This window comes from Herpailurus yagouaroundi, unplaced genomic scaffold, assembly GCF_014898765.1.
Source record: "Herpailurus yagouaroundi ecotype Mexico unplaced genomic scaffold, PumYag 29, whole genome shotgun sequence".
In the NCBI taxonomy this organism is placed as follows: Eukaryota; Metazoa; Chordata; class Mammalia; order Carnivora; family Felidae; genus Herpailurus; species Herpailurus yagouaroundi.
The window spans coordinates 66,565,792-66,579,254 of NW_024412377.1; the positions used below are offsets into that span (position 1 = coordinate 66,565,792).

General features: G+C 54.2%; 1 protein-coding gene across 5 annotated transcripts in view; it reads right to left on the minus strand.

The window, feature by feature from the left end:
- Positions 1-13,463, minus strand: part of PDLIM7 (PDZ and LIM domain 7) — an 18,152-nt gene continuing 4,689 nt past the window's right edge. The window contains exons 3-13 of one of the 5 annotated variants that reach the window (XM_040446561.1): positions 13,083-13,234; positions 12,972-13,002; positions 11,944-11,960; positions 11,560-11,696; positions 11,356-11,392; positions 10,290-10,351; positions 9,895-10,132; positions 8,715-8,895; positions 704-824; positions 496-611; positions 1-341 (exon numbers count right to left, since the gene is read on the minus strand). In XM_040446561.1, the coding sequence (XP_040302495.1) occupies positions 255-341; positions 496-611; positions 704-824; positions 8,715-8,895; positions 9,895-10,132; positions 10,290-10,351; positions 11,356-11,392; positions 11,560-11,696; positions 11,944-11,960; positions 12,972-13,002; positions 13,083-13,234 (1,179 nt within the window). In that variant the 3' untranslated portion in view covers positions 1-254. Of the gene's footprint in view, positions 342-495; positions 612-703; positions 825-8,714; positions 8,896-9,894; positions 10,133-10,289; positions 10,361-10,738; positions 11,081-11,355; positions 11,393-11,559; positions 11,697-11,943; positions 11,961-12,365; positions 12,485-12,971; positions 13,003-13,082; positions 13,235-13,463 lie in introns of those variants that run through there. The other 4 variants (XM_040446552.1, XM_040446545.1, XM_040446537.1 and 1 more) reach the window with 4 other exon arrangements.

The following is a 13,463-nucleotide window of genomic DNA, read 5'->3' on the forward strand; positions in this document are numbered from 1 at the left end:
CATAGCTGGATATAGGTTTATTGTGGCACTGAATGTGAACAGGGACTGGTGTGGCCAGCACCGATGTGTGGTGGTGGTGGAGGGAGTGGGGGGAAATGGAGGGGGTAGGGCAGGGCCCAGGGAACCCCAGGCTCAGGCCAGGAATTGGGGTTGGGGTGACCTTTGCCAACTCTATCCAGAAATCTGGGGTGATGACTCAAGAACTGGCAATCCCTCTGGCTGGGCTGGATGAGGCAGCAGTGGATGGAAGGGGCTCACACATGGGAAAAGGCGTGGCTCTTGCAGAGGGGCTTGTCCTTCTTGGAGTAGAAAGTCTTTCCTTCCAGGTTGATCTGGCATATCTGAGGACAGCCAAGGTCAAGTCACATGCGGTTGGGGGTGGCAGGAGAGTCCCCGTCCCAACCTCTCAGGAATTCCAGAGGCAGGGGGTGGGAGGGAGGCTGGTAAAGAACATGGCACAGGGGTGAGACCCAAGTCCAGGGAGGGGGCACTCACTGCACACACGAAGCAAGTGTCATGCCAGCTGAAGCCCAGTGCCTCCAGGAAGCGGTCCCCTGCATCGATCTTGAAGTCACAGCCCCGGCATTTCGTGCCAAACATCTTCTCATAGTCTGAGGATGGAGGCAGAGAGGAAGGGGGCACTGGGTTCTGGCCTGACCCACCCCCATCCCTTACCCGTGCCCCCCCTTCGCCACCCCCCTACCTCGCTCGCAGTAGGGTGCACCTTCCTCCATGTAAAAGGCCCTGTTCCGAATGGGCGTCTTGCAGGCCGCGCAGGTAAAGCAGTGCACATGCCAGGTCATCTTTAGGGCATGCATGATCTCCTAGGAGGATGCTACAGTCACCAGGCAGCTCGGCCCCTCCTCTCCAGAGCTGGGGACACAGGAAGGCTGGCCTTGGGCCCTCTTCCTTCCTGTGGTAAATGTTACATCTGCACATACACCATTCTCACTCTGCCTCCGGCCCTGAGGTCTCCCCGCGGATGTCCACTATGTTTCTGAGATTTGCCGTGTCCAAATCTCAGCTCCTAACCTCTGTACCCCAAACCTGCCTCCCCGACAGCTGTCCCTATCTCAGTTGACAGCAACTCCATCCTTCCATCTGCTCAGGCCATATGCCCTGCTTTCTCTCATGCACCACATCGGATCTTCCAGGAACTCCTGCTGGGTCCGCCTTCAAGGTGAATCCAGATCTTGCCCACTTCTTACTTCCTATCTGACGTGGGATGTGAACCTCAGGCACCCCTGGCCTTGGTGATGCACAGTCACACTGACTTCTGAGCTCCTCCTTTTGCCCCTACAGACTGATACCAACCTGAGTGAGACCACATTCCCCTCTGCTCGAATGCCTCCCTGCCTTTCCCTCTGGCCTCTGTATCCTCTGAGCTCCCCACATGGCCTCTTGCCTATGGTTGATGCACCGGGCCCGCCAGTCTTGGGGCTTCACGCTGGCTGTCCCCTCTGCCTGGACTGCTCTACCCCAGGTATCTCCACGTCTCACCCCTCACTGCCTTCAAGTTTCTGCTTCAATATCCCTTTCTCCATGAGGCCCGTTCTGACAACACCAGTTAATACTTCCTAATCTGCCTTTCCTTTTTTTTTTTAATTAAAAAAATTTTTTTAAATGTTTATTTACTTTTGAAAAAGAGAGAGACCGAGCACAAGCAAGAGAGGGGCAGAGAGAGAGGGGGACACAGAATCCGAAGCAGACTCCAGGCTTCAAGCTGTCAGCACAGAGCCTGATGCTGGGCTTGAACTCACGAACTATGAAATCATGACCTGAGCTGAAGTTGGATGCTTAACCGACTTAAGCCACCCATGTGCCCCCAATCTGCCTTTCCAATGCCATGTTCCCAATACTTTTAACTCTGTTCTCTTTATCCCTGAACACTTTTACTAACACACCACCAAGTAATTTACTTATTGTGTCTACGGCTTATCATCTGCCTTTCCTCCCTTCTTCCTGCTCAGATGTAAAGTCCAGGAGGGAGGGAGTTGTGACTGTTCTATTAGTGGATATACTGTAACAGTGCCTGTCTCTGTGGGTGCTCATCAGCAAATATTTGTGAGTTAACCTGCACTACTGGAGTGGGAGGAAGCAGAGGCTCAGGGAGAGTCTGTGCTCTCACTGGCCTCGGCTGTCAATCCTGAGGACCCTTGGGCCAACCAGGGTCAGCAGTATTCAGATCTAGAGCAGGCAGAGGGCAGTGTGGGGCTTTGAGGGGGTCGGATCTGTGGCTCCAACCAGACCTTGCTTCTTAGCTGGGTAACTTGGCCAAGTTACCTCCTCTTGACAGTTGGTTCCTTCCCTTGTGATCTGGGAACCTAATCCCAGCCTTGCAGGTTGTTTTAAGAATGCTCCTACAGGGGCGCCTGGGTGGCTCAGTCAGTTAAGTGTCTGACTTCGGCTCAGGTCGTGATCTCACGGTTCGTGAGTTCAAGCCCCGCGTCGGGCTCTGTGCTGACAGCTCAGAACCTGGAGCCTGTTTCCGATTCTGTGTCTCCCTCTCTCTCTCTGACCCTCCCCCGTTCGTGCTCTGTCTATGTCTCAAAAACAAATAAACGTTAAAAAAAAAAAAAAAGAAGAATGCTCCTACATTTATGTTGGGGGTCCCAGACCCTGTGCCTGCCAAGGTGTCATTGGGGGAGCACCTATTTCTGCCTGTAGGGATGGTGAAGACCAGTTTGTGCAGAAATGCCTGGAAGGGTCAGGTTGAAATCTAGGTGTTAAAGTGAAATCTGATTTTCAAATGGTGCCCACTAATTTATTATTATTTTTGTTGTTGTTTATTTATTTTTGAGAGAGTGTGTGTGAGAGTGTGAGCAGGGGAGGAGCAGGGGGAGGGGGTGGACAGAGGATTCGAAACAGGCTCTGTGCTGACAGCAGCGAGCCCAATGGAGGGCTTGAACTCACAAACTGCAAGATCATGACCTGAGCCAAAATTGGACACTCAACCAATTAAGCTACCCAGGAGCCCCTATTGCCCATTAATTTAAAAGGACAATGTAGACCAAGCAAGACATGTGGGCGGCACCTAGCTCTCAGACGGCCTATCTGTGCCCTCTGCATCTATGTCACATTTCACATATACCTCACAACCATCCTGGCCAGGAAGTTACTGCCACCATTTTAGTGAGGCCCAGAGACAGTGACTTGCACCAGGTCACATAGTCAAGAGAAGGTAGAAATGGGTTTTGTGCCCAAGTCTGGCTAGCTTCAAAGCTGGCTCTTCCCACTGTCTGGTGTTGCCTCTTTTCAAGGAGCGGACCAAGGGTCCACGGGAAGGAACTTGGCTGCAAGCTGGCAGGACAGGGGGCTCGGGCAAGAGCATGGGCAGCCCAGAGCTGGGTCCAGTGGATGTGTGAGCAGGGAGGCAGATTTCTGCTGGTATTCAGAAGAACCTGTAAGTCAGTTACCAGTGTTTATTTTACGCCCTAGTTCCTAAATCTGTCTGCCTCTCCCATCCCCACTGCCCTGACCCAGGCCCCAGCAGCCTGTTCCCTTCCCTAGCTCTGTTTCCCCCTTCCCAGAGGAAGCTTGCTGCAGCACAGCTGACCTCATCAGCCCCAGCTCCAATCTCCTAACACAGCCCCCGCTCACCTCTTCTGCCTCATCTCACACCCTTCCCAGGTGTTACCTTGTGATACAAGCTATTCCTTCTGCTTGGAGTGCTCTTTCCTGACCCTTCTTCAAGCTAATTCCTACTCATTTTTAAAGTTCAGCTTCGAGGCCACTTCCATCCATTCCTTCAACCATTTACTGACCACCTCCTGTACACAGAGCCCAATCTAAAGCAAGAGCAAAACAGCCCTGGTCCCAGCCCATGGAGTTCACACCTGGGGAAAAGATGGGGCAAAAGGACTGGGAAGTAATGAGCAAACTGTGGGAGCCCTAGCCTGGTAGAAGGATTATGTCTCACGGGAGGTGTTCCTAAGGAAATGATATGAGTCCAAGATGAGAAGGAACAAGATAAAAAGGGTGCTAAACTAGTATTCCTGGTGGAGAGGACAGAATGTGCAAAGGCCCTGTGGTAAGGGAAACAGCATACTGGCAAAATGAAAGGGCCCACATGACTGGAGCACTGGAGAGGGGCTAGTGATGAGAGGTGAGCCTAAAGAGTATAGGTTTCCAAGGGCACCTATGTGACTCAGTTGGTTGAGCGTCTGACTCCTGGTTTTGGCTCAGGTCATGATCCCAGGGTCATGGGATCAAGCCCTGCATCAGGCTCCGTGCTGAGTGTGGAGTCTGTTTAAGATTCTCTCTCTCCTTCTCTCTGCCTTTTCTCTGGTTCGTGCTCTTTCTCTCTCAAGAAAGAAAGAGAAAGAACGAAAGAACGAAAGAAAAGAGTATAGGATTCCAGATGCGGTCCCCAAACCAGGGTAGGCCCCATCTAATGTGTCACTCATGCTGTGCTGCTTCCCTCCACCTCCACTGAGACAATTTGTCCTGTATTTCTCTCCTTGTGCTCCACGCTGATCTCCCAGGGCAGGCACAGTTCTGAGCTCTGGGTGCAGACAGGGCATGGAGCACCCAGCAGGTTGTGGAGGTAAGCTTCCTTCACCTTCCCCCCAGGGTGAGGTGGGGGCTTCCTAGAGTTTGTCAGGCCCTGAGTCCTTGTAAGAGGGGAAGCTAAGGGCCCCTGAGTTTCTGTGGAACATTAGCCTGAGTTGGGGCACGAGAGGGTTTGCCACCCAAGGCTTACTCCAGAACCTGGGAGCCAGCCAGGCCCTATTAGCCTTGGCTTCCCATCTGTGGCCTGGGTGATAACCCTGCCCACCCGGGAAGGGGGAGTGAGGTAGGACAAGAGTGCAGTGTAACACAGACAGAGCAGTCATTGAACAGGAGGGCCTTGATTTGTAGATGCCCAGCTCAGGAAATGTTCTGGGATCCAGCCCATTCTGTTAAAACAGTCTAATGGGGTGTGGCCTAGGCTGGCTGGGAAATGACTATGATCTTGGGCAAAATTCCCTCATCTAAAAGACGGGAATACCAAACTGACTTCCTATAGTACAATTGTGTAGCCGGATGCCTACACACTTTAAGTGTACCACAACACAAATTGGCATTACAGTGACAAAGACTGTGATCATATCCAATTCCCCCTTCCTGTCTACTGATGGACCCTCCATTTTTTGCTGGGCACATGACTGCCCCAAAGATACTATATTTCCCAGCCTCTCTTACAGCTCAGCAGGGTCAAGTGACTGGGATTTGGCCAATGGGATGGAAGCACAAGGGTTGGGTGGCAGCATCTTCTAAAGATGGCTGCCACAAGACTTCAATTCCTACTTCCCTTCCCAGCTTCCTGCTGGCTGAAACGTGGAGATTTTAGCTGAGGCTCAAGGGTCTTCTTGGACTGTTTAGTAAGCCTGTGCTGAGAATGGCCAAGGATCAAGATACAGAAGCCTAGATCTGTCTACTAGTCATGGACTGCCCACCTCTGGACTTTCTTAAGTGGGAAATAAGCTGCCACTATTTTGAGTTTTCTACTGCTTATGCTCAAAGTAATCTTTACTAATATGAACATCACCACAGAGCTCTCTGGCCACATCTGGTACCTCCGCCTCTGTATCCAGAAATAAGGAGAGGCATGAATGTCAGGAAGAGCCCAAGCGGGGAGTCAACAGTGTCTGGGGCCACTCCAGCATAGCTCTCATGCTCTGTAACCTTGGGCAGTTTCTCCTCCTCTCTGGGTGTCAATTTCCATACATATGCAACAGGAACCCCTTTAGCTTTCACCCTGCCTGTTCTGCCCCCTTTGCCTCTGACTGTACCCTTGGCTCCTGACATCCTCTGAGTCTTCCCATCCTAGTGTGAGCTCCTGCATGCAGGACCTGTTACTTCACAACGTGTCCTCAAGCATGGGTCACACTATCTGGCACACTGCCCACACTTAAGAGAATGAATGGGGGAAGGCAGATGGCCCATCACTCTTTGCTCATGACACACACTGACCAAAGTCCCAAGCCTGGCTCCTGTTGGCAGCTAGGTTGCCCTGCAGAAAATATGGCCAGGCTCTACTGTGTGCTTAGTTTCAGTGGGAAGAACAGGATTTTTTTAGTGTTTATTAACTTTGAAAGAGAGAGAGACAGAGAGAATCCCAAGCAGTCCCTACACTGTCAGTGCAGAGCCCGACGCAGGGCTCAAACCCATGAATCGTGAGATCATGCCTGAGCCAAAACCAAGAGTTGGACACTTAACTCACTGAGCCACCCAGGCACCCCAGGATTTTTTAAATCAAGATTATTATTATTTTTTAAAATGTTTTTATTTATTCTTGAGAGAGAGACAGCATGAGCAAGGGAAGGGCAGAGAGAGAGGGAGACAGAGGATCTGAGGCGGGGCTCTGTGCTGACAGCAGTGAGTCCAATGTGGGGCTGGAACTCACGAACTGTAATATCACGACCTGAGCTGAAGTTGGATGCTCAACCGATTGAGCCACCCCAGAGCCCTGGAAAGAACAGGATTTTGAATCACAAATTTGTGTGTCTGCATTTCTGGCTTTGTCACTCCATAGTTCTATGCCCTTCAGACACATTGAGTTACCTGTCAGTTTCTGTCCTCTCATGCACTGACATGGCAGACACTATGGATTGGCCTCCCCAAAGCCTGTCATGACCCTCTTCCTTTTCCCCTTCCTTTCTTATGGGAGACAAAGGCTAAAATACTGAGTTTGCCAAAATCCCCCACAGCCCAGGTGCTCATAGGATAACAATTCCAAATACAGAGATGAAGATGCAAGTTTCTGGTTTTTCTTCCAGAGTCAAAAAGCAAAACCTTGTTAAAATAATGCCATTTGGCCCTTCCCTCTCCTTCCTGCCTGAATATACAAGAATATCAGGCCTGGGGCTTGAGTAGTCATCTGGTAACCATGATATGATAGGCTTGGGGACAAGGGTCCACATGCTAAGGATTTCCGAGCCAAAGGCAGGAAAAGACTAATAGGCATCCTTAAGCTGCTGTTTCAGCTCTGGAATTCTTTTTATTTATTTTTATTTTTTTACTTTTAAAATTCTTTCATCTTTATTCACTTTTGAGAGACAGAGCATGAGTGGGGGAGGGGCAGAGAGAGAGGGGGGACACAGAATCCAAAGCAGGCTCCAGGCTCTGAGCTGTCAGCATGGAGCCTGATACAGGGCTCTAACCCACGACCCATAAGATCATGACCTGAGCCAGAGTCAGATGCTCAACTGACCGAGCTACCCAGGTGCCCCTCTGGAATTCTTTTTAAATGTTTATTTTTTTTATTTTTGAGAGACAGACTGAAAGCAGAGGAGAGACAGAGAGAGGGAAAGAGCGAGAATCCCAAGCAGGCTCCACGCTGATGGCAGAGTCTGATATGGGGCTTGAACTCACGAACCGTGAGATCATGACCTGAGACGAAGTCGGACGCTTAACCAACTGAGCCACTGAGCCACCCAGCCGCCCCAACTCTGGAATTCTCATGGCTGAAGTAAATAACCGCTTCTGTTTAAATCTCTGCAGTAGGGTTTAGTTATTGCAGCTGAATGCAATCCCACGGACACAGCCAGCATCTCTTATTTTGGCCTCATCAGCACCTACCTTCTTTCTTTGGGTAATGTCATCTTGTTTTATTTCAGGGAACCAATCCTCCCTCACTCAGTCTATGGTTCAGGTAGGGCTGCCTGACCCCTGCTTCAGTGGGTGTCACCTGGGCTTGGCTAATCCGAGTCCTAGGGATTGGTCGAGAGATGGGCATGTGACACAAGCTATTCCAGTGAGCATCAGCACCAGGCCCCTTGACGCATCAGCTTGCACGGAGGTGCAAGCTTCTCTTTGCAGTGCTAAGTTGGGGAGATGTAACCCTGGCACCACTGTGGCACCATCTTTGCCACCTTCTTGGGAAAAGTATGCGGGCAGCAAGGCCAACGCAGACAAAAACAGACGCAAGTAGTGGAAAAAGTCCTGATGACCCCAAGACCTGCAGTCAGCAGGGCCTGAAGTTGGTGCCCCTTGGGCGTTCTGATTATTTGAGCTGATACACATATCCCTCGCTTTTCGAATGTCAATGTTACACCACCTCACTTTTATGAGAGACCTGCCAACTGAAAGGAATCCGATAAGGAATTTTGCTTTTAGGAAGAAAGGCGAAAAGTGAAAATAGCGTTCAGCGTTTTGTTTTGTAGTGAGCCATTACTGAGGCAGCACACACCCTGTACCCTGAGCAGCAAGCGGCCCCACCCAGCTCCTTCCCTGGAAACCACACTCAGCATCTCAGCATCAAGCAGCCACAGTTCTGAACTGTGTCTATGAGCATCTGTGCTTTATCTCAATTTACTTCGTGCATCTGTTAGCAAGATGTGTCCTAAGGTACCAGAAAAGCCTACAAGAGGTTATTTTCTGGGTCTGGGAATGCTCAAGTTTTTTTTCCATATAAATGAACAGTACTTGCTTCTTCACTTTATGCCATTTTGGCTTGGGAAAGTTTTCATAGGAACACTCTACTTTCAGAGAACCGGGGAAACCTGTACACTCTTTCTTGCTTGAGCCCCTCTGAGCAGGATTTTGGTCATTTGTTAAGAGGATCCTGGTTAACACAAAATGAGGCCAATGTAGCAGCCTATTTATGAAGCTGCTAAGGATCCAAAGGGCTCATGACAGGAGAGCCTCTAGGCCTAAGAGTTGCTCAATAGTATTCCTCAATGCTGACAGGGTCAGATTCACCCTCCCACCCACCTGCCAGCCCTACTCACGCCTGTGATCTTCTTCTTGCACTTGGCACAGCTGGGTGCATAGCGCACATCATAGCAGGGGGGGCAGAAGATGGCACCCTTCTCCTCAAAGAAGCCGCCCTCTTCCAGGACCTTCCCACACTGGCTGCACACAAATTCCTCAGGGTGGTATGCATGGCCCAGTGCCACCAGGTAGCGGCCCCTAAGAGGGAGGCGAGGGCAGTAAGTGGGAGTGTATGCAGAAGAGGTGGGAGGTCCTGGCCAGAGCCCAAGTGGGTTTAGTGAACACCTGTTCTGAAGCCTGGAAGGGAAACCCTTTCTCCCAATTTTCCAAATAAAGGAGAAACAGGCTTGGGTGGTGACCCAAGTGATGACACAGTGATGAAACTGTGCTGCTTTGATGACAAGAGATGGGGACAGAGGCAGCATTGGAATAAGGAGGATTACGTTGGGTGGGGGCAGCTGACTTGGGCCTAGTGAGACAAACCAGAGGAGTTGGTGCCCTGGGGACGGGAGGCCCAGAGTGCCCATCAGCTCCGAAAACCAGTAGGTACCTGAGCCGACCCTGGTGCCCACCCTGTCCCACTTGCCTAGTCCATCTGGCCTGGAGAAGGGCCTGCAGGTCCCAAATAAATGAGGGTGTCTGAAGAAGGGGATTCTCTGCAGAGCCTGAGAGCTGACAGGAGTCGAGAGCAGTGCAAGACCAGGGCTGAGAACTACCAAGATTCTAGAAGCCAGCATACTGACTCTGGGGGGCTGTGTGACCTTGCTGGGCCCCAGAGAACAGTGCAAGGAGAGAGAGGCCTCAGGCCTGTCTACTCTGAGAGCAGAGATTTGGCAGAGACCAAGTGAGCAGGAAGGAGAAGCAGAGGAGCTGGGAGGGGCAGGCCCTTCCCTGCCCAGACAGCAGCCTTTCTAGGGGTGCTGCTTGAATGTATTGTTGGTACTTCCTTCATTTCAGCAGGGCAAACACTGATAGAGGCTGATGCAGGGTGGGGTGGGGGAAGTAATGCAGGATGCAGAATCTGAGGACCTAGGCCAGGTCCCTGCCCCCACTGCAACGGGGAACTGAATCCTTATCCTCCCACAGTGACAGCTGAGATGAGTGGGGAGGCAGACGGGGGAGCAGAGGTCGGAAAGATGCCAGGGCCAGGCTTTAGGACAGGAAAGGCCAGGATAGGAAAGGAACCGGGCCACCCACCGGATGACCTTGTGGCACTGGTGGCACACGGGAGTCTTGCCATTGCTGCCACCACCTGCTCCTGTGCCTCCTCCAGTGGCTGCCTGCACGATGGAGGTGCGGTTCTGCAGAGGTGTGGGTGTGGCTGGCTGGCTGTGCCGGGTCAACACCGTGCTGGTCTTGTCCGGGGCGTAGCGCTCAGCAAATGCAGGGTCCACAGCCCAGGGTGGGCGGCTAGTGGGGCTGGGGGTGGTAGGGCCTGCCAGGGCCAAGGAAAGTGGCTCCAGGGGGTTGCCCAGGGACCCCAAGTGTCAGAGGGTCGAGCCAGGGGCAACTTGGAGCCCCCCCCCCCCCTCACCCTGCATGCCCCTGGAGGCTACCCACCCTTCCCAAGGCCCAAGCCCACTCTCTCTCACCAGGCCAGGGTTCCTGGGGTGTAGCTGAGGCTGGGGCTGGGGCTTCTGTCCTGGGCACCTGGCTGCAAGATCTGCCATTCAAGGCCCTGTATGGCTGGAGCTCCTGGCATGGCCCCACCCCCCAACCTTGGTCTTCCTGGCCCCATGGGAGATGACTGGGTACATGAGAGTTGCTGGGCTGGACTCCAGGTCCCACTGGGAGAGGTATGTGTAGGGCAGCTTCTCCTAGTCAGGTTCTAGCCATCAGGTCTGTTGTGTGGGACTGGGAGGTGGAGAAGGGCTCTCCCTTCTGAGGCAGCTCTTGGGGCTTCCTCATTCCAGAGATCTAGCTCTGATGGCAGGTACTACCCCTCACTGAGACCCAGACTGGCATGGCCCACACTGGATTTGAACACCTAACACCCCCACACCCAAAACAAGCCCACAAAGATAGAAGACAAAGGCGGAGAAAGCAGGGCTGAGAATGTTTATTTCCATGCCTAAGCCAGCACAGACCTGGCAGATAGCAGTACCATAGGGCAAAGAGGGAAGGCAGTGTCAGACAGAGCCAGGCTCTCTGCCAGGCCAGCAGGAGGCTCAGTCCAGGGGCAGGAAAGGAGTGGGTAGGCAGAAGCTGCAGCAACCAAGGGGGGTGCCCTCGGTGGGAGGAACAGAAGAGAGAGGCAGAGAGGGCAGCCGGCCGGTGAGGGCCAAGCTACGACTGCACGTTGAGCACGTGGGCAGAGCGCTGGTGGTGCCAGTCCCGGAGGCGGGTGTAGCGTGGGCTCTGCAGCTCCAGGACATACTTTTCCCTGGGGGGGGGGCAGAGAGAGAAGAAGGAGGAAGTAGAAGGAAGGAGGTGAAAGGGAGGAAGGGAGGGAGGATGGAAAGGAGGAAGGAAGGAGGGAGGGAGGGAGGCAGGGAGGCAGGAAGGCAGGAAGGCAGGAAGGCAGGAAGGAAGGAAGGAAGGAAAGAAGGAAGGAAAATGGAGAGCCGTGGTTGTGGACCCTCAGAAGCAGACATAGGGCAGTGGCTGGAATGGAAGAGACAAGAGGTAAGAAAGAGGGGCTACTGCCCATCCTTTTACCTTGATTTCTTCAGGTGTTCCTCATCCGGGTCTTGCACTGAGAGGGCAGAGGCAGGCATTGACCAAGGGAAGACAGAAGGCCACCCCAGCCCTGAGCCCTGGCAGAAGGTCACAGGGCGCCGGAGCAGGCTCCATTTGAGCCCAGGCCCAGGCCCAGGCTAGGGGCCAGCAGGAGAGTCCGCCCTGCCCTGGGCTGGCACTTACTGAACTCGGTGCCCGTGAGGTGGGCAAGGATGCGGAAGGAACGGGACTGGCCTGTCCCGGGCCGAGGCCGCCAGTCCTCTGTGTCCTCCATCAGCCGCTGCTTGCTGGCATCTGGAACCAGCGGCCGGAGCGGCTGTCTGTGGGGAGGGCGTGGCTCAGAACTTCATGCTGGGGGTGGGTAGTGGGGGCAGCCCCTCCCAGCATTGGTGCATGTGGGCTATGGTGCTTAGGAGAGTGGAGGAGGGCAAGGCCAGGGCCCTGCTAGGTGAGGGGTGGGGAGGGTAGCTATGTGAGAGGGAAGGAGGGCAGCTAGGGTAGGGAGGGGCCACCGCCCAGAATGCCAAAAGGAAGGAAGAAAGGAACAGGCAGAGGGGGCTCACTGACTTGTCAGGGGTCTGCACCTGTGAAGGAAATAGACAGATGGACAGATAAAGGGACAAAGGGACAGACACAAGGAAGAAGAAAAATGGCAAGGGGTCAGAGTAGCCAGGGGCAAGGCTGTACTTAGTGTCTGGGGCTCAGTTGGCCCGACACGACACCCCAATCCCAGGCCACCAGTGGGGGGGGGGGCCCTGCTTAGTTCAGAGCCTCCAGGAGGGCAGACCCTGGGCAGGAGCCACACCCTCAGAGGGGCCCTGTATCTACAGCCCCCGCCCCGGCCGCCAGGGGTCACTGCCGCACGGATCTGCCTCATGGTTCCAGCCGGGCTGAGGCGCAACGCAGACTGAGCAGCAGCGCGGGCAGCGGGCTTGGGGCCTTGGACAGATGGCGTGGGCGTGAGAGGTTGGTGGGCAGGACCGACGTACCCATTCTGCTGCAGGGCGCTGTCAGCGGGCGGGGGCGCCCCAAAGGGCCGGGCCGTCTTGTTGAGGGAGGCGCTGGGTGCAAAGGTGTACCGCGGGGGTTCCGCGGCAGGGGCCAGGGCCTGGGCGGAGACAGAGCCGGGCAGGGCGGGCAGGGAGGGCGCTGGGCAGGGGGAACGCTCAGCCAGAGGTGAATGCCCCCCTGGCGTGTCGTGGAGAGGACAGCGGTGCTCCAGCCCCACCCCCACACATCTGGACAGAGGCCTAGGGGAGGTGGGGGGGGGTGCTCAGGTTTCAAGGGGCCCATTTGGGAGGAATGATCTCAGCCCACGCGGGCCAAAGGGCAGACGAGTACGGCTTGTAGCACAGGCCAGCGGAAGGCAGCGGACAGATAGGCAGTCATGCATGGTGCCCAGACCGTGCGGCAGCCCCCGGACCAACTCCCAGTCTCCCAGAGTCTCCCAGCTCTGGCCCCATCCTCTACTCCAGGCCAGGGATGGAAGTATCAAGGCTCCTAGTTGCCGGGGAGGGCAGGTCAGCCCAATAGTCCAATCCTACCCCTCCAACCACCCAGATGTCTCGCTCACATGTCCCACGTCCGTTGCCTACCTTCTGCGGTTTGCTCTGAGCCGGCTGGGCCCTGGAGGAGAAGGGGAAGGGGTGATAGGAGGCCAGGCCTGAGGGTGCCCCCATCCACCAGACAGGCCAGGGCCCTTGTACCTGCTGAGACCCAGGCTGAGGCGCTCCCCACAGGCACGAATCTTGTTCTGGGCTTCAATGTGTGTGAGGCCCCCCGCATTCTCACCATCAATGCTCAGCACCCAGTCACCCACAGCCACGCCTGCCTGTGAAGCTTTGCCTCCAGGAGTCAGCTGCAGACAGATGGAAGGTCATGGAGGCCCAAGCCTCTGCAGACCAAACTGAAGCCAACATTAGTCAACTCTGCTTAAGCTGCCCCACTTCTAGAACCTGGAGGCCTTTTCATTCAACATATTTCTGGGCAGCTGCTGAATACTAAAACAATCTGGGAGGGGTGGAGTTCACCTGAACCTCACAATCACCCCAATCACTATTTAGTTGTTTGTTCACCTCCATGACCCT